The sequence below is a fragment of the Acomys russatus genome, chromosome 5 (genome assembly GCF_903995435.1).
Source record: "Acomys russatus chromosome 5, mAcoRus1.1, whole genome shotgun sequence".
In the NCBI taxonomy this organism is placed as follows: domain Eukaryota; kingdom Metazoa; phylum Chordata; class Mammalia; order Rodentia; family Muridae; genus Acomys; species Acomys russatus.
The window spans coordinates 52,253,845-52,280,329 of record NC_067141.1 but is presented as its reverse complement, the minus strand read 5'-3'; the positions used below and the strand labels follow the sequence as shown (position 1 = coordinate 52,280,329).

At 42.8% G+C, this 26,485-nt stretch overlaps 1 protein-coding gene across 1 annotated transcript in view; it reads right to left on the bottom strand.

Annotated features, from left to right (window-relative positions):
- Positions 1–24,837: 24,837 nt before the first annotated feature.
- Positions 24,838–26,485, bottom strand: part of Minpp1 (multiple inositol-polyphosphate phosphatase 1) — a 34,329-nt gene continuing 32,681 nt past the window's right edge. The window contains exon 6 of the mRNA XM_051146943.1: positions 24,838–25,904. Coding sequence (XP_051002900.1) covers positions 25,508–25,904 — 397 coding nt within the window. The 3' untranslated portion in view covers positions 24,838–25,507. The remainder of the gene's footprint in view (positions 25,905–26,485) is intronic.

The window sequence follows — 26,485 nt, the reverse complement described above, 5'->3', positions numbered from 1 at the left end:
ATATTTAATTGGGTTCTTACTATGTGCCAGGACTACAGAAACTATTTATTTCATACATTCACTTCAGGCCTTCAGAAATTCTGTGAAAGGATGTGGGCAGGCTGAGAGAGTCGCAGCAGAAGGAATGTGTGTGGCAGGCTTGCTAAGGAAGCTCTCCTGAGATGATGCTTAAGCTTATTTACAGAATAAAAGCGGGCTTAATGACCTACACTTTGAAGGTTATTAGAAACTCTGGGTACAATTTCCAAAAGGCCTCCTGTGCCTGTTCACAGTAACTGGCAGCTGTGTTGGTGATAAGGAAGAGGACAACATTTCCTGCTCAGCCAGATCTTCCTTTCAGGTTTCATCAAACCCTTCATGGTGAGCACAGCTCACTCCGATTCGTTCATTTACAAATGATAAGTGAACAACCCTCCTGTTTGCCAGGTCCTGGGGATGCTGTGGTGTAACCAACTTACCATCGTGGACCGTGGGTCCCGGAGTGAGGCAACACAACAAGCACACGCTACGGCTGCTTCTCTAGATTTAAAGACAGGATTGTAAACTTTCGTGACGAGGGGACTTATCCTTCTCCGAGCTTTCTCCATAGTTTCAGGCATAGAGCAAAAGTGCTGGGTTTTTAAAGCTGATTTTACCTGCAGCATCTACCATCAGCCACAGAACCGAGAGCTGGTGCTGCTGCTAGCCAGCCACTGTGCTCCTCCAGCCTGATGGAAATTTCTAAGTTGGTGTCACACCTCAGCCCCCTCTGCCATGACCTGTGGTTCTTACAAATGTGGCATGTTTTTGTTGGTGGCGGTGCTACCAATCTACTTGAAAATTCTTTTTAAGATAAGCTGCTCCTTATTCTGGAAGAAAGTTCTGCAATTCTAACACTAGTAGATAACCTTTGCCTTCTGCTGCTCCCACAAGTCCCTTTTTATATACATGCTGTGCAAAGTCTGTTCTTTTGTTCAAAACTCTTAATTATTTCAAGTCAGTACTCCCTAGTCCGAAAATACTGATCTTGCCAACTTAAGACAGGGGTCACTTACTGTTATTTATTATGGGACAAGTACTGCTGGGTACCACTTAAGTCTGAATTTCATATAAGTAACAAATAACTACTGGGATATCTGCCACAAGGTATTTGGGTCACACTTATGCTTAATGATTATTTCCGAAAATTAAAATTTGAAATGAGCATCTTGTATTTTTATTTTCTATCTCTGAGTCTTACTTGTTGTGGGCCTTTCCTTACCACGGCTTTTGTTACCCATGAAAATTTGTACAAAATATTCATGACATTTTTATAAATAACGAAACAGGCTCAGAGACGACAATAATGTCAGGAACATATACACGTTATTCAACAGAATCGGGACTCAGTGCTGTCCAAATACAAAAGCAACCATTTTTATACTTGTCTTGTTCACAAAACACAGCTCTTTCCCATGCGGAAGCGCAGGACTACAGGCTGCTCTGTCCGGGTGACTAAAACTTGCCCTTCATAGCTCAGCCTATCAGACATCTTGGTAAGCATCCACCGACAACCCCAAGAAGAAAGCGCTCCAAATGCCACCAGTACAGCATTTGCACAGAATACTGATCATCTTCCGAAGTGTCGGTGCCTCTGGAAGGCCATGGGTGTCCTGAAATAGGGGACATCTCCTGGGTTCCTAGTGCCTGACGCGGGAGAGCTCAGTGAAGAGACGCGCCCTAATTCTTGGCATCAGATGCTACAGCCTGTGTGGGGGTACTGACTAGGAGATTGGCTCTCTGCCTGTAAAGAATGTCGTTGGTGGGCAGGTATTTGAAGCTGGCTTTGTTCTCAGAAAACATAGTCCTTTTATTATTTAACTTGGAAACTACAACATTTTGCGTTTTTATTTTTCTGTGACCTTTGAACAGTTGTAATTTGTATTATTGCATCATTATCTTGAATGAGGCATTTAGTTTATACTCATAAATATCCTGAATCAAGGAGAGGGAATTGGAGGAGCCTGAGCTCTAGCTCAGTAAACTTCAGATAATCCTTTTAAAAAGGATTACACATGGAATTACAAAGTCATTTCAACTGCTCAAGACACATGTGCTTGGCGTATGAGAAAGCTACTCTTTCTGTGACTTTATTCCAGAGAGTTAAAGAGATCATCTTAAAGTTAATTGCAATTCTAATGAATGCAGGGCTCCCCTTGTCTTTTCTCATTTATGGACAGACATATTTAATTGGATAATTAAAAAGAGATATGAGACTCTTGTCCCTTGGCTGAACTGTTCTTCAGTGTGGATAGGGACTCATTATTAGGCAGTAAAGGGTCAGCTCACTGAGGACGAGGACACCCCATTCTTGCTGATTGACCTTTGACTTATGTTCTTTGGCTTTTCTTTCTGAAACCTCCCAGATAAAAACAATTATTAAGCCAACGCCCTATGGAAAACGAAACATAAATGCCACAAGAGGTGGCCATTTGTGCTTCATGGCTTAGGGGTGCTTGGCAAACTGTGACAGATGATGCCTATTGGTACAAGCCGTGATTAAAGCCAATGGCCCCTCTCCTAAGGTTGAAGGGCAGAACACAAACAGCGCATGCAGCAACATTCCTAATGCATTCTGTCACACCAAGGAAATGACAGCTGTAGTTTGCCGTGTCACTTGATGGCCCAGGCAAAGCGTGGGGTCAAAAAAGAAGTTTAACAATAGACTCCTAAATATCAACCCTGTAGTGTCGTTCTGCGCTTTGAGGCAGAGGAATGTCTGCCTATCCCTGAAACAGCCAGGCTGGCCACTGTATGCACACAAGTGCTGGCTGGAGGGACAAGCAAGGCTTGGAAACACAGGCACCAGAGAGATGACTGATGTGACCCTTTTGTGATTTTTGGACAGGGTACTTCTCCCTCAGCCCCACTTTCCTCTCCTATAAATGCAGGTAACCAGAACATCTATCCCACAGATGACAATGACGATCCATGCGGATGTAGGAGAAGGGGTCAGCCTAGGGCCCAGGACACAGGAGACACACAGTGTGCTGGCACCTCTTGCTATCATCTTTGCCCATCCGCACCGCTTAGATGAACAGCAAGTTAATGTACACCTGGACAGAGTTACAGCTTCTGACCACAGCTTTTCCACTGACAGGTTTCCATGAACAATCAAAGTCCCATTAAGAAGGAAAAGAGACTTGTAGACAGAGGAATGGATGGCAAGAACTCAGGACTTCAAATGCTTCTGTCTTCCTCGTCTGGGCTTTTTTGGACCCCTTCTACCTTAACACCCTTGAGGGAAAGAGCCACATCACAGAGGCGAGGCCAATGCCTGCTGGGAGACTCTGGCCCCCCAGCCCCTTGGCAAACCTGAGGGAGGGCTGGGCTGGCTTTGTAGAGACCCTTTTCACGTGGTTAAATGCAGGCCTGGGGATGGATCAATGCAATGGCCATCGGCCCCAGCCTTTCAAAGCCACACCTGCTTGTTCGGATCTGACTGTTTTAACAGGAGGGGACAAAGAACAGAGGTGGATAGGAGGACACGGGAGTACTATGCGCACAGTGAAGAACCAGGTTATTCCAGGCAGCATGTACGCCTCACTTGGCATGCAGCTGGTCCAGGTATTCTCTGGAGGTGAATGCAAGCAAGCTTCAGGACCAATAGCCTTGGTAAAGAGAGAGCAAAAACCCGAAGACAGAACCAAGAACAACCGCTTTGTTTGGGTGCAGAAATTTAACTTACCCAATTTCTTTGAGCCTCCTCTGTTATGTGGTAGGCCCTTGAACATAGAGAAAGCCTACTCGATTCGAAAGATTTATTTCCAGGATTCAAGCTCTTGATTGGTGGTAAGCCCCTCACATTAGCCCCCTTCCTCTGCTAGAGTGTAAGTACCCTCTTTTTCAGTTTCTGCCTTTGAAACTGGCCCCGTTAAAACTGAGAGAGGAGGAGGCTGAGCATTGTGTGCAGGCAGCCAGCAGATTTCCTCAGAACTGGATCAGAAAGCAGGGACTCTGGGGACAGAAGTCACTACCTTTCAACTGAGTCTTCATAAAGCCCAAATTCCGACACTGGGCTGTCATTTGGCCCAAGTTTTAAAATAATATGAAGGGGAGAGGGAAGGAGAGAGGGAGAGAAGGAGGGAGGGAAGGAGGGAAGGAGAGAATGAGAGAGAGAGGAAAAAGGAAGAGGAGGGAGGAGGGAGGGAGGCAGGGAAGAAGGAAAAGTAGCAGCTAATACCAACTGTGGAAAAAACAAAAGAAAACAAGTTTGTGCAAAACACTTGGGAGTCAGGTAGCCAGCCACCTGAGCTCCTCGTGTGGGAACTGATTGGCTGACTCTCCTGAGAAGCAGGAACTCTCAGCACAGGATTATCCAGATTGCTCACAATCCGCTCAGTGCCCAGAGCCAGGTGTAGGCCTAGCCTCTGACACAAGGAGCCCACCAGACATTTCTTTCCATACCAACCCGGATTCCCAGTTATGCCAGCATAGATCCCAGTTGGGGACCAAGGGCACGGTTCACAGAGGGCCACTGACTCACACAAGGGTGTGAGCTGTTCCTTTAAATTTTAAATTCCTACCCAGACACTCTGGACAACCCTTAAAACTTAAATCAGATTATAACGTCAGGCCATGCTTTTATTCGGAGTTTGAAATTGGACCAATTCAATCAATCAGGATCTTTTGTGTTCAAACACAAAGGCTAGAATTCAAAGAGGAAAGTCACATCCAGATTGCACCATTCAAGGGTTTTGTGTGTGTGTGTGTGTGTGTGTGTGTGTGTGTGTGTGTGTGTGTGTGTGTGTGTATGTGTGTGTGTATGTGTGTGTATATGTGTGTGTGTGTCTGTGTGTTTATGTGTGCGTGTATCTCTGTGTGTGTGTGTGTGTTCTTCCCTCTCTGGAACTTTCTTCATTTCCCAGAGGAGAATAAAAAGGTGAGATGCGATGATGAGGTAAGCTGACTCCTCAGGCCACACAGCTTGCTTGCGGCAGGGGACACAGGGACCCAATGCACGCATACACTCCTTATTTTAAGAAACTCTACATACTCGTTCTTAGCATGTCAGAGCAGAAGCCTGGCCTCTTCAATCAGCTGAAGAAATCTCATCACTTTCCTAAAAGCTTCATTTTTTGTGGATTTAAGAAAAAACATTTATGGCCAGGTGCTGTGGTGCACGCCTTTAATCGCAACACTTAGGAGGTGGAGGCAGGCAGATCTCTCTGAGTTCAAGAGTAGCCTAATCTACAAAGTGAGTCCAGGATAACCAAGGCTACACAGAGGCACCCCATCACAAAAAAACTAAAAAACTAAATAATTAATAATAATAATAATAATAATAATAATAATAATAATTTGTTCAGGTGGCTTAATTATTAAACAAAAAGTAACAGGTATGTATTTTTAAATTTTTCTTTTTTTCTTTTTTAACTAGCCAAGCTCCTCTTGCTTGATCATGCAGTTATCACTGTTTCATGCTGTAAGAACCACCCCTCTGAGTACAGGGCAGGCCCACGCTTATCCAGCTCTTGCTGCCTTCCAAGGGCACCGTGACAACGCTAAAAAACTTCTTTCTCAATTTCTGCCCTTCGCTCTTTGTGTAAGATTCAACTTCCATATCAAAGGGGTTGCACCCTCAGAATGTTATCTGTTTTTATGTATGGAATTTCAGAATATGGTATATGAGCCAGCTCTGCCTGGAATGGAGATTAGAGAAATCACCAGCGCTTTCTAGAATGGGTGTATATGGCATCCCAAGGATTAGGTATCTTGATTCTCGGCCAAGTGAGGCAGAAACAGCTTTTGATCCAGAGAGCAGAGGGTCAAAGTCTCCTGCCTTCCAAATTAGCCATGCAAATACAGCATGGTCACAAGTTATAAGGTAAGTATACTTAGACTTAAAGAGCACTAAGCATCTTCCTCCCCCCTCAGATGGGTGAATTCGGGTTCATAAAAATTCAATAATGTTTCGTTTCATTTGGGAGGACATAGAATTTAAAACATGTAATTGAACTTTTGCATAAGATGATGCAATAGTCAGACATGCAGCTCTGAGGAAGATGATAAAGGAGGGCAGGGAGCGTCCCTTGCACCTAAGAGAATGAGACCAGCCTGAGCAACATATCAATATCCCACCTCAAAAAGGAAAGCTAAATATAAATAAGGACTGAGGTGATAGCTCAGTTACCAGATACATAGTAGTAAGACAATTAGAAAGCACCAGAGGGAGGCAAAGGGTTAAAAAGCACACACCCAAAAAAAGCAGCAAGGAAGACTTGGGAGGTGGGACAGCAGGGGAGGGGTTGGTGGGGAGCATGGCTCATATTCAAAGTACTATCCACAATGTGAGCACTGAACTCCGGAGTCCCAGAACCCATAAATCCTGCATGGTTGTGGTGGTCCTCATGTAATTCCTGTGTTTGAAGATCCAGGGATCCTCAGGGTGAGCTCTCATTTGAAAGACCCTGCCTCAGAGAATAAGGAAAAGAGAGATGGAGACAGACTTCCCAGGACAACCTTGGGCCTCTCCACTTGCATGAGCATACATGCCCAAATATATATGTCAAAGGACAGCTTTGACACCAGGCTAGAGTAGACCCGGGAGAGACTCAGAATCAGTGAAAGAAGCCAAAGGCTGATGTGCTCCTGGCTCCTCGGGGCTATACTGTTTGTGACTGGCGAAAAGCTCTAAACTCTCTTAATATTTCAGGCCAAATACTTTGTAACTGGCAACTTGGGGCCAGAAGCTAATAACTTCTGGTGAAAAACTAGCCATTCAGAAAAAAAAAAAAAAGAATTTACATATTTATTCACTTTATATCCCAAACACATGCATTCCCTCTTCTCCTCCTGGTCTCATCCTCCCATCCTCTTCCCCCTTTTTCTGCCTCACCTTTCCTCAGAAAAGGGACCCCCTTCCCACTCCCTGGCACATCAAGTCACATCAGGATTGAATGCATGCCCTTCCACTGAGGCCGGGTAAGGCAGCCCCTCCAGTGGAGGGTGATCAGAAAGCAGACAAGAGAAGCCATGTCAGAGACAGCCCCCACTCCCTTTACTAGGGGACCCACATGAAGATCAAGATGCTCACCAGTTACAGCCGTATGAGAGGCCTAGGTTCAGTCCATGCCTGCTCTTTGGTTGGTGCTTCAGTCTCTGCAAGCCCTCATAGATCTAGATTAGTTGATTCTGTTGGTCTTCTTGTAGAGTTCTTGTATCCTCCAGGTCCTTCTATTCTTTACCCCAACTCTCCCACAAGACTCCCTGAACTCCGCCTAATGTTTGGCTATGGGCCTCAGCGTCTGCTTTGATCTGCTGCTTGCTGATGCCTTTCAGAGGACAGTTATGCTAGTCTCCTGACAGCAAGCATAGCAGAATATCATCAATAGTGTCAGGGTTGGCTCTCTCCCATGTGGTGGGCTTAGGCTGGGGTGGTCATTGGTTGTGCGTTCTCTCAATCTCTGTTCCATCTTTATCCCTGCATTTCTTGTAGGTAGGGTAAAGTTTGTGTTGAAGGTTGTTTTGTGGGTGGGTTGATGTCCTCCACTATCCACTGGGAATCCTGCCTCGCTATGAGGTGGCTACTCTAGTCACTATGTCTCCTGCTACTAGGAGTCTCAGCTTGAGTCATCGCCATATCCTTCCAGGGGTGTATCCTGTTGGCAGGTCTCCTTCTTGTCCCAGAGATGCCCTGCCCTTGGTTTTCCTTCTCTCTTCAAGCCCCCTCGCCTCTCAGCCCTGCTCTTTCCACATCTGATCCCCACCCTTGTTCCCCTCCTAACATTCACTCCCACCCAGTTCCCACACTTCATCCACTTCTGATGTCTATTCTATTTCCCCGGCTGAGTGGGAGTCAAGGATCCTCTCTTGGGCTCTCCTTGTTACTTAGCTTCTTTGGGTCTGTGGCTTGTAGTATGATTATTTTGTTATATGGCTAATAACTACTTATAAGTGAGTATATACCAAGGGTGTCTTTCTGAGTCAGGGTTACCTTCTTAGGATGATATTTTCTAGTTCCATCCATTTGTCTGCAAATTTCATGATTTCTTTGTTTTTAATAGCTGAGCAGTATTTCGTTGCATAAATGTACCATGTTTTCTTTATCTATTCTTTGGTTTAGGAATATCTGGGTTGTTTATAGTTTCTGGCTATTATTAATAAAGCTTCTATGAATATAGTTGAGCAAATGTCTTTGTGGTATGGTGGATCTTCCTTTGGGTATATGCTCAGGAGTGGTATAGCTGGGTCTTTTTTAAAAATTAATTTATTCAGATTACATCTCAATTGTTATCCCATCACTTGTATCCTCCTGTTCCTCACTCCCTCCCTCTTTCACCCTACTCTTCTCCCCTAGATCTGTGACAGAAGGGGACCTCCTCCCCACCATATTGTCACAGCCTATCAAGTCTCAGCTTGGTAGCCTGCTTATCCTTTCTCTGAGTGCCACCAGGCCTCCCCAAGGGGAAGTGGTCAATATGGGACACCAGAGTTCATGTCAGAATCAGTCCCCACTCTCTACATAATTATGGAGAATGTCCTGTCCATTGGCCAGATTTGAGCAGCGGTTCAATGTTTACTGCATGTGTTGTCCTTGGTTGGTGCAGTAGTTTAAGTAGACCCCCTGGGTCCAGATCCACCTGCCATGATGTTCTTCTTGTAGGTTTCTAGGACCCTCTGGGCCCTTCTATTTTCCCATTCTCCCATACTTCTCTCACCTAGAGTCCCAATAGGAAGTCCTTGCATCTATTCCAATCTCCTGGTAAGTGAAGACTTTCATGCGACATCCCTTTTGGGCTAGTGTCCAATTTTAAGTGAGTATATACCATGTGAGTCTTTTTGGGTCTGGGTTAACTCACTCAGTATGATCATTTCTAGTTCCATCCATTTATCCACAAATTTCAGGATTTCCTTGTTTTTGATTGCTAAGTAGTATTCCATAGTGTAAATGTACCACAGTTTCTTTATCCATTCTTCAATTGAGGGACAGGTTGTTTCCAGGTTCTGGCTGTTATGAATAAGGCTGCTATGAACATGGTTGGGGATTTGTCCTTGTTGTGTGGTGGAGCATCTTCTGGGTATATTCCAAGGAGTGGAATAGCTGGGTTTTGAGGTAGCCCTACTCCCAGTTTTCTGAGAAAGCACCAAATTGATTTTCAAAGTGGTTGTACAAATTTGTACTCCCGCCAACAACGGAGGAGTGTTCCCCTTGTTCTATCTCTTTGCTAGCATGTGCTGTCACTTAAGTTTTTGATCTTAGCCATCTGACAGGTGTAAGGTGGAATCTCAGAGATATTTTGATCTGCATTTCCCTGATGACTAAGGACATTGAATATTTCTTTAAGTGCTTGTTATTTGAGATTTCTCTGTTCAGAATTCTTCGTTTAGCTCTGTACCCCATTTTTTAAATTGGATTATTTGGTTTGTTGGTGTTTAATTTCTTGAGCTATTTATATAATTTGGATATTAGCCCTCTGTCAGATGTAGAATGACTGAATATCTTTTCCCTATCTGTAGCTGCCATTTTGTTCTATTGACCGTGTCTTTTGCTTTGTAGCAGCTTTTTAGTTTCATGATGTCCCACTTATTAACAGCCTGAGCTGGTGTTCTGTTCAGGAAGTTGTCTCCTGTGCCAATGAAGTAGCTCTTCCCTACTTTTTATTGGCTTTAGTATGTGTGGTTTTATGCTAAAGTCTTTGATCCACTTGGACTTGAGTTTTGTGCTGGGTGATAAATATGGATCTATTTGGATTTTCTACATGTAGACATCCTATTAGACCAGCGCCATTTGTTGAAGATGCTTTCTTTTTTCCATTGTATGGTTTTGGTTTCTTTGTCAAGCATCAAGTACGCATTGTATGTGCTAGTTTTTAAATTCTATTTTATTTGGGTTATCTTAATCCTCTACCTCCCTTCCATGCCCCTCCACCTTACAGAGGAGAGAAATAAGGTTAGAAGGGACAGGGGACATAGACCTCTTTAGACTTAGTTCTGGCTGATTAGGACCCTCAGGTTCTTTGGGAAAATACCAATCACAGTCATCATGATATGCAGCAGCAGCCTTCTTCCCTCTGAAGCATCCTTCCTCTCTTGGGGCTCTGATGTCTATACCCCCTCAGAGTGCTCAGAATTAAACTAACTGCAGCTGACAAAGACCACGCCCCTCTTTTAAGCCATAGGAGGCTGCTATCAGCTGTGGATAAACTATGGCAGTCCCAAATCCCACACTTGGGATTAAAACAAAATCCTTTTTACATACACAACTGAGTTTTTAAAGAAACCAAAACACACAGTCATAGATGTGTGGGTTTATTTCTGCTTTTGTTTTTTGTTTTGTTTTGTTTTGTTTTCATGACAAGGTTTTTCTATTAGCTTTGCCTGTCCTGAGCTTACATTGTAGACCAGGCTGGCCTTGAACTCACAGAGATCTGCCTGCCTTTGCCTCCTGAGTGCTGAGATTAAAGCATGTGCCTGACTTATTTCTGTTTTTTTTTTTTTTTTTTTGTATTTGATTCCATTGATCACCCTCTCTGTTTTTATGCCAATACCATTTGGTTTTTGTTACTATTGCTTTGTGGTTCAACTTGAAATCAGGGATAGTGATACCTCTAGAAGTTCTTTTATGGTACAAGATTGCTTTTGCTATCCTGGGTTTTTCATTTTTCCATATGAAGTTAGGAATTGCTCTTTCAAGGTCTGTAAGAACTGTGTTGGAATTTTGGTGGGAATTGCATTGATTCTATAGATTGCTTTTGGTAAAATGGCCATTTTTACTATGTTAATCTTACCAATCCATGAGCATGGAAGATCTTTCTATCCTTTGATGTCTTCTTCAGTTTCTTCAGAGACTTGAAGTTCTTGTCATATAGGACTGTCACTTGCTTGGTTAGAGTTACATCAAGATATTTTATATTATTTGTGACTATTAGAAGGGTGTTGTTTTCCTAATTTCTTCCCCAGCCCATTTATCATTTGTATAAAGGAGAGCTACTGATTTTTTTTTAAAGTTATTTTTGTATCCATCTACTTTGCTGAAGGTGTTTATCAGCTGTAGGAGTTCTGTGGCAGAATTTTTGAGATCACTTATATATACTATATAGGCTTAGATTTTTCACAACTTAATTTATTTAGAATTCTTAAAGGCCTTTTCCAATCTTCCAACCCCCCCCCAACCCTAGGTAGGAGAGAAAAAAAGGTTAGAAGGAAAAAAGGTGGCATAGACCGCTTTACTTCTTCCAGCTTTGTAGGGTCATTGGGTTCTTTTGGGGGCAATACCAACCTCAGTCAGCAGGATATCCAGCAATCTAGGTAAGCAACAAACCAGCAAACCAAACGCAGCTGGCAGTCCTGTCAGTGTCCTCCAAACTACCACTCTTCTCTCTCTAGGCTCCCCCTTTTTATACCCCTCAGAGTCCTCAGAATTCAACCAACTCCAGATGGCAAAGACCATGCCCTTGCACAAGGTAATTATCAGCTGTGGACAAACTAAAAGACAAACTAAAATCCCATACTTGGGATTACAACAAAAACATCTTTACAAAACATAACTGAGTTTTTAAAGAAGCCAAAACTCTTCCATTACAATACTTTCATATCATCTGTGAATAGTGATATTTTGACTTCTTTCTTTCCAATTTGTATGCCCTTGATCTCCTTTAGTTGTCTTATTCCACTAGCTAGGACTTCAAGTATTATGTTGAACAGATATGGAGAGAGCGGTCAGCCTTGTCTTGTCCCTGATTTTAGTGGAAGTTCCTGGGGCCCCAGCTCTGCCTGCAGTGCCAGAGACAGCAGCCATTAGGGACTACCAGCAGTCATTAGGTCTCTTTAATTCTTTAAGGGCCAGAGGTATGGCTTCTGGCATTGGCTGTGGATAGAAATAGAAAAGAAAAAGGGAGAACAATCACACACTCACACCTACTTGGAGGATGAAGCAAAGTGAGCTCCAACAACCTTTTATTTTTCTCTGGCCCTTTTTATATGAAAGAAGAAAAATTACTTCATAGCCATGCAAGCAACCATCAAAGAAACAGATACAGTTGTCACATAAGAGGGAGATACAGCAAGATTATTGACTACACGTTTTTCTAACACAACCTGCACCTAACCCAACATTTTCACTTCACAAGCTCATTCTAAGTTCAAAGCAGGAGCTTTTAAAAAAAAATTATAAATGTATCCTCCACTCCACAAGCTAATTATAAATTCAAAGCAATTGGTTTTCATGTCACAGGCTAACAAGGTTTTTTTTAACCGAGAAACAGGTGATCTATGCTATGTTTTATTTTTGAAGTCTTTTATGGGTAATCATGGGTTTGTCTTATCATAATGCATGCTGAGACACGTGATCTCACCTGGAGTGAATGTCTTTTCCTTGGTCATAAATGTGTCCCAAGCCTGTTCTACCTAGTATGATCCATGTGCCTGTGACACAAGTTAAAGCTCTTGCTGTTCTGCAGGAGGAATTAAGATTATTTGAATCAAATCATGAATTCCATAAAATCATTATTGTAGGCTTTGATCTTTTCCAAACCTATTTTATTTGGGGGTTCCTTTATGTTTACAACTCCCATCCAACCCATCTGCCAAAGATAAGAGAGAAAAGAGGCTAATGGGCACAGGAGACGTAGAATTTTTCGACCCAGTTCCTTGGAATGATTCCACTTTTTGTAGTCAGGATTTCAGCAGACCCGTTAAATGGCAAACCAGAAATTCAGCAAAGGGGACTGCAACCGCAGCAGCTGGATCCCGGAGCGGCAGCTGGAACCTCGAAGTGCTCTCTGGAGCGGTTCTCTCCAGGAGCTTCTCAAAGCAGAGTGATGAGTAGCCAAACAATAAGACGCAACCCAAAACCAAGACGCCAAAAAAGCCAAAAAGCCAAGCCTCTTTGTTTACCAGTTGGCAAAGACCATGCCCCTGCAAGAGGCAGTTCCTCTTCTCATGGACAAACGTCACGTGTTCTGCCACAGGTCTGTTTCTAGCAGAAAAACACTCTGCACCTTCACACAAGTCTGTTTCACGTCCCACAAGACAAAAACATGTTTACATCCACTACACATTATCAGGAATTATAAGTTCATCAATTCATCTAAATAGCATTATTTCATGAAAGTACATCTTCATATTGGTCTGTAAGGAATTTACCCAACAGAAGTGGGCTAACACCAATCACACCACAGAATAGGCAGTGAGGGTCTCCCCATCCTCAGTCACATCATGCCAGACATATGAGGAATACAGACATGACAAGCAAGGGAAGGCACTTCAATGGCAAGAAGCAATCTGGAGATGAAGCCCCTGGGGCCATGCCTCTCCAAGGTCCACCCGTCGTCACTGTGGAAAACGGTGGGCCATCTTCAGAAAGCTTACCTGTCCACTGCAATTTTTTCTTCATGGCCTGTGCCACATATACATATGAGAAAGAGAAAGGTCTTCATGTTGAAAGGATCCAACACAGGAAAGGGAGATGTAAGAGATGGCTGAACATTTTTTTTCCAAGAAAGAGAAACTGAAAAGTCTCCAGAATTGAAACGTTCAGGCCTGTCCCCCTATGCAAGGCTAAAGACAGTTCTGGAACCCAGAATCTCAGGGATAGTTCTGAGAGTTAGCAGGGTAATGGTGGTGCATGCTTTTAATCCCAGCACTCAGGAGGCAGAGGCAGGTGGATCTCTGTGAGTTCGAGACCAGCCTGGTCTACAAAGTGAGTCCAGGACAGGCAAAGTTACACAGAGAAACCCTGTCTTGAAAAACAGAAAAAAAATATCTGAAAGTTATAGCAGGGGACAAGTCAATACACAGAGGCAAATAAGCTGAAACCAAACAGCTGGCACATCACAAAAGACATTGTATAATGACTGTTGGGAAAGGGCATCAGTTTCATTAGTCATCAAAGAAATGCAAATTTAACCTTCTTTGAGAGACCTCACACATTGAAAGAATGGCTGAAAGGCCAAAATAGCAAATGTGGGCAGTGGAGGAAGCCTCGAGTATGTGAAGTACTGAGTGACTATGTGTTGTTGACATAGATACAGGCACGTCAAGGACCCTACAGACTCCAACCCATAAGAAAATAGCAAAGCCTTCCCTGCTGGTGTGTGTGTGTGTGTGTGTGTGTGTGTGTACACAGTATGTGCAGAAAATGTCCACCCTAGCTTTTTCTCCCTGGCTCATTACACCTGAACACCGCTCCCCTATAAAGACTTCTTCTACCAAGATGAGCTAAGCCTGTCCTCTCCATCAACTGCCTACACAAACCTGGTCTCTTGATCTGTTTGCAATCACCCTGCCTCCTTGCTCAGCTGTGTGTGGCAACCCCACCTCTCTGTTCAACTCTGTGTAACGAACACACTGAGCTTCTGGAGTGCTGTGGTTTCTCCACCAGAGTCCAGTCCACCTGAATCCAGCTTTCTGTCTGTGTATCCGTATGTCTGTCTCTTCATTCCTTCACCACACCCGGTCAGGTCCATTCTTGGAAACATGGCAACCAAATCCTGGTAGAAAGGCAGCTAGGCAGAGCTTTCACGTATTGTTGGTGGCAGTGTACCTTGGCAAACCGTTTCTGGAAAACTGTTCAGCAGTATAGGGATTCCTTTTTTATTTTTCCTTACCCAAAATGCTTAGACCAGACAATTGCAGATTCTGGATTTTTTCCCCCCAGATTTTGGAATACTTGCATATGCATAATGAGGTTTTATGGGGATCTAAGCTGAAATACCACATTTATTTGTTTCATATGTACAAAAGCTTCAGATAATCTTATTATGTAGTTTTAGGGTGCCTGTCCTTTTACTGTGTCCCATTACATAAGGTCTGATGTGAAATCTCCACTTGTAATGTTCTATCAGCACTCAAAGAGAGAGACTTTGCAGCATGTCAGATCCTGGGTTTTTGTATAGCAAAGATGAACATATATTTTCTCTATAGCCTTGATATTCTACACTGAATAGAACTGTGTACATAGAAAATGCACACAGAAGTTCCCCAAAAGAACAGCACTACACTGGTAGCCAAAAAGTTAAACTATACTGGTGTCTATCAGGGTAGTAACGTATTCATATAATGGAATCTGAGAATTAATGAAAAACTCATGAAACAACATGGCTAAATCCCATAAAGATAATGTTGATTAAGTGAAACAACAAATTAGGAGAAAATATTTTAAAAATAGATATGTGATAAAGGATTTATAGCCTGAATATATAAAGAGCATTTATTTATCAATACTAACAAACAATCCAGTTTAAATGGGGGGGGGCAAAATAAGGTTAGATATGGTGATGCATGCCTGTAATCCCAGCATGAGAGAGAGACTGAAGCAAGAGGATCTAAGTAAGCCCAAGGCCAGCCTGAAATACATGAGACCCTGTATGAAAAAGAAGAAGGTAGGGCAAAAATATTTGAACAGGGTCTTCCTGAGAAGTGTAGAGGCTTTTTGGCCCATTTGCATATCAAGGCTTTCTTGTGCATGTCTGTTGCATATGTCACACATCACATGTCACATTACTGCAATCTGAAATCTCCACCTGAGATGTACATTTTAGTTTTGTAATGCAGTCTGGAGTAGCTCCCTGGCTGTGCCTGTGTCTGCGACCTGATTTAGTCTGCAATCGCTGGAGAATTTTCTCGCTTTTTGCTTTGCCTTCTGGTTCTCACTCCTGCTCTATTCACCTGCCTTAGAAGCTTCCTTAACCAGCATAAAGCCCCACGTGGGGCCACATATTAAGTGGTAGAGTTATTGCTGGGAAAAGGAGCTTTATATTCAAGTCCTCGGACTGGGAAATTATTTTAGCATTGTCTGTAACAAGACTCTCCTCACGTCAAACAGTGGAGTGGTGGTGTGGTGTTTAACACACACAGAACTGCAATGGGCAAAGGGGCAAATACGGGCATAGGGTGGATGGAGATCATTGACATGGGGCAATATATGCAGCATATGGCAAGTTGGTGGGAAAGCCTTGGCCTTTTAATTCTTCTTAAAATTCTGCATCCTGGCTTTTTGGTTAAGCGTCTGCCAGCTGCCACCACGACGCCCAGCTGATCTGCTTTATGGAAACAAGAGGTGCGTTTTAGGAGTGGGGCAGTGAGGTCTGGCCTACACAGGTGACAGCCGTGTCCCTGAATGAGGAGCGCGATGTAGATCAAATACAGGCATCTTCCTTCTCTGAGAAGTCTCCTAAGACTGAGGACATATAAAAACTGGGATAAGCCCTAAGTAACACATGCACGCCGTGCACATAAAATATATGAGCACCCAGCATGTTTTATCTCTGGTGCCTAATCTCAGGCCAGATTCAGTTATTGCTCTAACAGGTTTTATTATAAAACCAATAAAAAAGGAGAACAAACCTATGTGCCCGGAATTAAAGCAAGGTGTGGATTGCACCTTTCTTTAAAAGTTTCAGGAAGGTGTGTGTTGTGCCTTGCTCTGAAAAACTTCAGCTATAATTCGATGATAAGGTTTAATACAAGAACCAATGAACCTGGACCAGTAGGATGGCTCAGACAGTAAAGGCACTTGCTGCCAAGGCAACAATAAATTGCATGCCCGAGCCCCACATAGTGGAAGGAGAGAACCAATACTCACAAGCTGTCCTCTGACCTCAGCATGTACAAGCACACACACACACACACACACACACACACACACACACACACAAATATGAGTTATTAGGAGAAAAGGATCAAGGAGCCTGCCCTACCCCTTGACTAACTTAAAAAAAAAAAAAAAGCCTTCTAGATTCGGTACATGGCACAGTCAGCTGGCCTGCGAGACAGGAAAAACTAAAGAGATGGTGCATGAGGCTTCAAACATATGTTGTTTTTACCTTCCATTGCCTACAACTTCTTGGTCTCCACAATTACAGCCGACAGCTTTGGGGACAAAGGCCACACACAGGCTCTGGGGAACATTTCTATTGCAGTGACCAGTCAAGGGGTTAGGATGTTCACAATTAGTCTGCATCATGGAAACATGCTACGAAGCCCCAAGTAAACTTGTCATAATTCCACTTCTAGCCCTGAGGGGGCTGTAGCAAGTTTAGATGGTGTTTAAAGTGTTAAAAGAAATAAACAAAAGCACCATGACTTTTCACCATTGTCTCACTGGCCATTGGTCTCACTGGGTCTCCTATAACTAACCTCAGTGCCAGGATGAAGTAGAAATTTTTATCTTTATGTGCTCCAATGCTTGGCAGGTCTAGGTTCATCCCCCAGCCCAGTGCTATTCTTTAATACACAGAGTTAATTTGACAATCTAGAAGCACGTCTATCACTGGGTAGGAGAATGACAGAGTATGTTACTACGTTACACTTAGGTGATTCCCTTAGGACTGGCTTTTGCACATGTGTTTGAGCAAATACCCGTGAACACAAGTATGCATCTAAAAAAGTGCTTATGACATACGTAGTAATCAGAGGTTTTAGCTGGTGGAAAGAGGTTTCTGAAGCACCGTGTAGGTTTGCTAGCCATGCTTTTAGCTTTTTTTTTTTTTTTTTAAAGAGTGAGGCTGTGTAGAATGCTGTCCTCTGAGCATAACATGGTTATTAGCATCTGAATCAGCAGCTTCGAGTACTGGCAGAAGTGCAGCAAGACTGGGCCTGAGCACCATAAGAGGTAAGGAGGGACTGAGACTTACCTGAGAGTCCAGACACTCCCCTCCTCCTGAGCAGCATTCTCCCCACCCCCAGGATTGGCCCCCACCATGTAACTCCGTCCAGCTGCACATGGTTTCAGGGGGTGCTACTGTGAAGAGGGAGGAAAACAGTTAACCAAAGGGGTCTCTATCTTGCCGTTATTTTGAGAGATTGACACCCATGCTGGGTTGGGACTTCCGGTGGTGCAGGTGTTTTAGGATCATCTGTGTCCCATTAAGTAAGCCTGGTAAAGTCTGGTTCACAAAGCTAGAGTCAGTGGAATGATTCCTTTGGTCCACTGATGGGCCCGATCTGGGGTGAATACACTCTACAAGACATTCCCTCCACAGAGGCTAACAGCAGTTTGAACTTGAGAAGGTGTTACTGATTCTTTTACTTTCAGTAGACGTCTGAATCAAAAATTAGAAGCAGCTTCAAAAAGTTCCTGAGTGTGGTGCGGACAACTTCTCTGTCTCTGTCTGTCTGTCTGTCTGTCTGTCTGTCTGTCTGTCTATCTCTCCCTCTCTCTTTGGTTTTTCGAGACAGGGTCTCTTTGTGTAGCCTTGGCTGTCCTGGACTCACTTTGTAGACCAGGCTGGCTTCGAACTCACAGCGATCCTCCTGCTTCTGCCTCCCGAGTGATTCTCTTTACTAGAAAAACCTGAAGCCTTGCAACGCAGCTGGAGGGTATAGAACCCACCGACTCCACAGTCTAATGTGCGCATCTGGCAGTGTCCTTCCTGTGTTTGGCTCGACAAGGACAGGAAAAAGACAGCTCTTTCTATCACCCCTTTTCAACGTCCTGTCCTGATGGTGTCACTGTAACGCAGTCACATGGCACTGAGGATGAACTCAAAGCTTGTGAAATCCAGGGGTTTCCCCCCAGCCTGCAGCACTTGGTTAGATCACAGACACTACAATTCCATCTCTAAAATAGGTCAGTTAGAAAAGCAGCATCTATCAGGCTCATCTCCACGATGCAATTATGAACAGCTCCAGGGAGCATCACGACTGCTCTGTCCCGCCTTCTCAGAAAGACGGGAGGGAGAAGGAAAGATCCTCTGAAGGAAAGCAAGCCAGTGGACAAAGCCCAAGGATTAGAAGGAGAACATTCAAACGGGCCTTTGCTAGCTATATATGTCTAGTGTGCTTAGATAGCCTACAACTTCTTACGTTGCTACACGCCATGTGGAGGTCACGTGATTGAATGTGGGGAGGAAGTTGAAAAAAAAAAAAACCAGTCAAAGGTTTCTGAAAGTACAAACAAAATTAACAACAACAACAACAAAAAACAAATGTGCAAGAAATTTGAGATGATTTTAGTACAGCTGTCTCTCTGCAGCCCTGGTTCTGAACACACACACAGTACTTTGCATCCTGTGATGTCACACAACACCAATGGACACAGCCTGAAGCGCTTCAGTACAGATAAGACAGCTGGGCACTATGGACTACACTGTTTTCTTTACTGCACGCATGATGTTCTTATTGCACATGTCGAGTTTTCTGTTTACATGAGTGTAATGGGTTAATGGAAAACAAGCTCTTGGGATATTTTCCTATTGCCCATACCATACAAGGCATCACACCCATATGTCTTTGTATTGTACTGTGTTAGAATGTTTGATTTTAAGAATTGCTGCTTCCGAGCTTGCCTTTCATAAAAGATTGTTAATTGAAATTTGCCTTCAGATTAGGGCAGAATTTCCAACAAGTTCTCAAGTGGCCTTAAAAGTGCCATTACTATTTTGTGCTATGTATTTGTGTAAAGTAGAGTTTCTCCACATTGATTATTTAATCAAAATATTGATTAACCCTGAGAAGTGTTGAAGATGTTCCCACATCCTGCAGTTATCAAATATTCAGCCATAATTTTAATTATGTAAAAATAAGCACACCTATCTGACTAGCATATAAATTTGTTTTCTTAATAAAGTGTAGAATTAGGGCTGGAGAGATGGCTCAGTGGTTAAGAGTGCCACTTGCTCTTCTAAAGGTCTTGAGTTCAATTCCCAGCAACCACATGGTGGCTCACAACCATCTATAATGTAATCTGATGTGCAGGTGTACATGCAGGCAGAATACTGTATACAAAATAAATAAATAAATAAATAAATCTTTAAAAAAAGAAATAAAGCGTAGAATTATATATTTACAAAAGCACTATATGCCGGGTGTGGTAGCATATGTCTGTAATCCCAACACTTGGGAGGCAGAGGCAGGCAGATCTCTGTGAGTTCAAGGCCAGCCTGGTTTACAAAGCAAATCCAGGACAGCCAAGGCTACACAGAGAAACCCCCTCTCAAAAACAAAAAACAAACAAACAAACAAAAAACCCAAAAGAGCAAGCAAGCAAACAAACACAAAAACCCCCAAACCAAACCAAACCAAACACCCCGAAAGAACTATTTTCTTATCAGCAAATGTTTGATTTGAAAACTATATTATCTACTTATATGCGGGGATTGCATAAGATTTTCTTGGGCAAAAAAAAGTCTGACTGGAAAAGCCTGAGAAGCCTTGATAACACCTATGTGAAAACCGCACTGTTGTGCTGGGCATGGTGGTACACGCCTGTCATCCTAACCCTGACAGGCTGAGACAGGAGAGGTCACCCTGAGTACACAATGAATATTAAGCTAGTCAGGGCTGCACAGAAAGACTTTGTCTCAAAAATCAAACAAAAAGCTTAAATCCAACCAATGGAACAAATGAATGAACAAACAGCCTAGATTTTTTCCCCCAGAATATTTGTTGAAAAGTTTCTCAAAGCACCTACGTTTTGTGTATGTTGTGGTTCATGTGTGCATGAGTGCACAGGGCATGTATGACCTCAGAGGTTCAGACTGAGTGGCTTCCCCAGTTGATTTCCATATTACGTCCTGAGAGATGCTCTCACTGAACCTGGAGCTCAGACACTCAACTAGGCTCGGCTGTCCTTTAGCTTAGGGGACTGACTCTTCTCTGCCTCCTCAGCACTGGGATCCCAGGTGTGTGCCATTGTGCCTGGCCTTTTATGTGGCTGCCTCAGATCCAAACTCTAGTCCCCATGACTGTACAGCAAGCACGTCCACACTTAATGCTCAGACAAGACAAGCAGCATTGTCTATGGGCAGTGCTCTAGTTACTGCCCAACCTGCCACTCTCTTGTAGTGTACTCAATAAACTATTCTTTTAAAAAAGGAAGGAAGGAAGAAAAGAAAGACAAGACAAAAACCAGAATTAAGCTTGGTAGGGTGAACTCTGAGGAAATATGAAAGTTTCATCCTAATTTCATTTTTCACATTAGCTGTTTTACATATTATAATGTAATAAAATAAGCATTCTAACAAGTTTCCTGGCTGTACAAGGATTATCCAACTAAGGCTATCATTTTAATTAACAAACACTTCTTGTTCTAGTATCACAAAAAAATGTGGACACAAAATGCCTGGATCTATAGAACAGCTTAATATCTGGGGTTACACAAAAGATACTGTTTTGTAAATAATAATCTTTGTGTCTTAAAACTCACAGTTTCAGTAATAACTAATAATGATTAAAAAAAAAAAACAACTGAAGCATTTTATTTGTATCTCTAGAAAAAGAAGGCCAGAATTTCCTCTGCTGTGTGTTTTCGTTCCGTTCTACTTCCTTACTGTCAGTGATGGCATCTCAGGTTGCCAGTACAATGAAACCAAGCAGACCAGACAGGAGCAGGGTCTTCAGCCACTTTCCTTCTTTACATCAATTCTGAGGCTGATCCCTCTGTGCTCGCTAACCTGCCTGCGAGGGACATGACAGTCTTCCCGGCTCTGTGATCATCCATGATTTCACACTCGCCACAGTTAGGAACTGGATGAGGACTTTGGAATGTGGCCTGAAAAGGGCCTGGCATTTGCCTCACAGACACCATGGTGGTCACATGACGGAGGAGTAGAAGTTTATAAAGCTGCAGTCCTCTCAAACTGGCGGGCATAAAGGAACGAGGCAAATCTCCTCCTACTGTGGACCTGCCAGGGAAAACTGCTCTCAAAATAAAGAGGTCAGAGTTGAATGGCCTTAAGAATGAATGCCTGCAGGTGAGGCAGGCTACCAGACATTTGGAAGGAAAAACCCCTGAGTCAGAAGAACGGCTAAGAGACAATTAAGTGATCTGTGACACAAATTCAGGGTCACAGCCACATACAACAAATCTATAGCATCATAAATGCTTATTTTCAGCTTAGTTTTGGCAAAAGGCAGTCAAGTTCCAAGTGTCTCAGTGAATGACCTGAAATGCTACCTTAGGGAAAAGTGTCCCACATTTTCCTACTTAATATTCTGGCTCAGCTGTTTAGCTCCAAAACCTTTAAGGGTGTGGACTGGCTCTGCAATTATGAGCAGATGCAGTGGAATTATGAGTTGGTTATGCCTGGAGAGGATGCCCACTTTTGCTTTTAATGTCATAGTGAAGATCAGGATAAAATACAGGAAGCTCCGAGTAAGTGTCAGGGACCAGCAACTTCAAAGTGATCACGTATTCAGAAACCAAAGCAGCACAATTCACACAGGTGGTTGTCAATGAGAACGGCTGATGTCAGCAGGTACGGTTGAAGACTTCAAAACAACAGGGACTAAATTCTCGCTTAACTAAACTGGACCTTCTTAGCCAAATATACTGTCAACACTCATTTCTGCATATATCGTGGGTGAGACTTCCAGTTTTTATGAGATGCTTCTTTTTCAGGAGTTTCCCTAATGAGAATAACATCAGACTAACAAGACAACTGTAGTATTAATTTTAGAAAAGGCTATTGGGCTGGAGAGATGGCTCAGAGGTTAAGAGCACCATCTGTTCTTTCAAAGGTCCTGAGTTCAATTCCCAGCAACCACATGGTGGCTCGTGGCCTTCTATAATGAGATCTGGTGCCCTCTTCTGGCATGTGGGCAGAATACTGTATAAATAATACATAAATCTTAATAAAAACCTATTACTTATCTTCAACTCACAAATATTTATATGCCATGTGTCTTTATAAAGTTGACATTGACTACAGTCTTATTTAATGATGAAATCTAACAATTACTACCACACATAGATAACCTCTGATATTGTACAAGTGTTCAAAGAATCCATAGTTATTCAGCTGGCATAGGACACCAAGCACACTTGCTCTCCAGGGAACACCTTTGGATAAAAGAATGAGGTTGATTCATCTTTACACAACCATAGGCTAAATGTAGTGCTCAAACACAGAGCACACACAACAGGTAGTGGTGAATTAAAAATACCAATTTAGGGCTGACAGGATGGGGGAAGGCAGGGGAAGGCAGCTGCCACCAAAGCCAGCGACTTGAGCACTATCCTCAGACTTGAGTGTAGCCAACCGACTGCACTGTTGTTTCACTTTCACGCATGCGGTGTTGTATACACAGGCTGTCTGTGAAGAGACACCATGACCATGGCAACTCTTATAAAGAAAAGCATTTAATTGGGGCCAGCTTACAGTTCAGTCTATTATCATGAAAGCATGGTAGCACATGGGCCAACGTGGTGCTGGAGAAGTCACTGGAAGTTCTACATCAAGATTGGCAGGCAGCAAGAAGAGAGACACTGGGCCGGGCTTACGCATCTGAAACCTTAAAGCCTACCTGCAGTGACACACTTCCTCCAACAAGGCCACACTTCCTAATAGTGCCTCTCCTATGAGCCTATAGGGGACCATTATCAGTCAAACCATTACACACACAAAATAAATGTAAAAAATAAAAATTCTCATTTGCACTAAAGATTAGGACTAAGAAGTCTTAGGGGGAAAAACCCTCACATTAGCTAAGCTACTCACTTACAAACAACACATCCGCTGTGACTCCTTCTTTTGAAACTATCTTCAATTAACTATTCTTAAAAAAGATTAATTAATTTATTTATAATTTATACAGTATTTTGCCCAAATGTGGGCTTGCACACCAGAAGAGGGCACCAGATCTCACTGTAGATGGTTGTGAGCCACCATGTGGTTGCTGGGAATTGAACTCAGGACCTTTGGATGAACAGCCAGTGCACTTAACCTCTGAGCCATCTCCCCAGCCCTTCAATTAACTCTCAATAGTCTCAGTTAGGCACGGCATGGCATACATGGTGAATACTCTAGGGAGTAAATGAGAAAGACTGGATCAGGGACACCTTCAAGGCCTTAGAACGGCTTTTCTCCTGTGATCTAAAGCCAATGTTATAATGTTCATTTTGGTAGGACAGGATGGGTGGAGTTATATCAGTATTTTATTTTTATATCTATATATTTAGATGTTTGGAAACTCAGAGTGTTGCAGGAACAATCACCAGTGAACTGGCCCCCAAGGGAACCAATGACCCTAGCCAGCAGGAAGTAGTCTAAGAGAACTATGGCCCCTTTCTTTCTTTCCTACCTCGTGCTGGGTGGGGGAAAGTTGGAAGGTATTAGGAAGGATCTGGGATGGAGAAGAAAGAGATAGAAGAATCCAAATAAAATAAAATAGATAAAAAGTACACCTACAAGATATCTTTCCTCAAAAGTAAACTATAAAATGAACGCACCAGATTATATTGAGATATAACTAATATTCTTTGAGAAGATTAACCATGTATTTTCAACCAAAAGCAAACAAACCCTTTCTTTGAAAGGCATAATCTGTAGTGTGAATGCAAATTAGAATAAGATGCACTAAAATAGCCCATTCACTTGAAGAAACAAGGGGAAACTTCTATAGGTTGCCTAGCCAAGCTAAACACTTGAAATTCCAACCCATTACTATCAATGAGAACAGAAATGACTTGGTAGTAAAGCCACAAGAATTTTATTTATTGCAGCAAATACTTTCATGGCTTTTGAGAGAACTGAGAATTTCTTTGAAACACACTTGACTCTCTATAATTAAATTAGCCACAATAAAGTCTTTATTTAAAAAAATCCAACCACCAAAAAATACACTTTATGTAATAACAAGATATGTAATAACATGATGGAATGAAAAGGACAGCCTGGCTAGAGCTGGACGTAGTGGCGCTCACCTTTAATCCCAGTATCTAGGAGGCAGGGAGAGGCGGATCTCTATGAGTTCAAGGCTAGCCCGGTCTACGAGTCTACAAACGAAGTTCCAGGACAGCCAGGGCTACACAGAGAAACCCAGTTTCAAAATATAAAACAAAACAAAAGACAACCAGGCAACACATCTGTCTGCCCGGTTGTGCCTTCTATTACTACCACTCACCTCAAACAGGCCTGAGGAGATAAAGAGGATCTTGCAAGACCTACTTTGAGGTTAAAGAAAATTATTGGCAAAGTGTTTAAATATTTTTATAAATACTATTAACAAAAATATCTCACACTTTCAGTTTTGTTTCAGCCTGGTTCTTGATATCGTGTCAGATGCATATTATATTAGACTTTCTTCTGAAGTCTAATATAATATTCACTTCACCACATGTATGACTAGTGACGTCATTTATGCTAGTAGAGCCCCACATGAAGCAGAAGGAAAGAAATCAACATGATCACAATTCTCCAATCAATCAATTGCCAACCATCCGACTGCCACTGTGCTTTGGTATCCAACAGTTTTGAAGTGTCACTCTCTAATAACGTTCTACCTCAGTAGTTTCTTAGGTAGTTAGGACAATTTCAGCTCTGCAAACACTCGCAGGGACAGCTGTTTCCTTCAGTTGGTTTTTGTCCTGAACAGAGATGCCCCAGCCAGAGTCATGTTTTACCCGTATGCCCAGATCCTACGAGAACCTATTATTTTCTGTGAAAAGCAGAAGGACCAAGCAATCCGAAAGCTCTATTTCTCTGTTTGGTGTTGGCCGGCCTGGAACTCACAGGGAGCCTGTAGCTGCTGCATCTCGAGTGATTACCTATTGCAAGCACAATCATCCCTCAGCAAAGCACTGCTGAGCTGATACTATCTCAGCTGCTCAGAGCTCATCGGACGTGATGTTCACCTTCGGGAGGTTACACTCTTTGCTGGTCTGACAGCTCTGAAGAATGTCCCTGTAGTGGTTCTTCAGATCCTCATACAAAGCCACGGTTTCCTCCGAGTAAGCCAAGGGCAACACCTTTTCATTCAGCAGCAACTGGACTTGGAATTCTTCTTGAGGGGTCTTTGCATTTTCACAATGGTAAAGCACAAATATTAGGTTGGAGGCATAAGGGACGATGTGACCACTTCGGAACTTGCGATGGACTTGCTCCTCAAAGTTATAAGCCGTCAGTGGCTCCTTGTCTTTGAAGTAGCCCATGAGCGAGAGCAGCGGCAAGAGAGTCTCTGCATGACCAAATTGGAGGATGACTGGAGAAGAAACTGGCTGAGACCTTAAACGAGAAATTGAAGAGAAAACTTACACATTCATGCCAGAAAACAGAGTATCTATACTTAGTGGTAACGAATTTTCTCATTTGACAATGTAATCTCACCTTTAGAAATTCTTTTATTCTTACATTTAGTGTGTAGGTTAGGGGAGACTCACTAGTGTCAGTGACAAACGTCAGGAGTCGGCCTCTCCTTCCATCATGTGGTCCAGCAGATTGAGCTTGACAGTCAGGCTTGGCTGCAGGCATCTCTACCCATTGAGCCATCTTAATGGCTCCTACTTTAAAAGCTCTTTATATATGTAACTCAGGCGTATGGCTGAAATTCTGTGGGAGAACTAAACTACATTTACACTTATGTTATAGGTTCTAGGAATTAGGATATCCGGAGCGCTGCAAACTCATCTGAAGTAGAACACACAAACGACCATTTTTGTTGGCAGAAGACCTTGAAGTGCTCACCTTACTTTCTGTAAGGTGCTAAGCAAGCTAATCCCTGGAAAGACTGATCTGGGGAGCACTCTTGAATGAATGAAGTGTGTTGCCTTTTATCTTTTCAAGTTTTCCTTTTCTCAATAGTTACT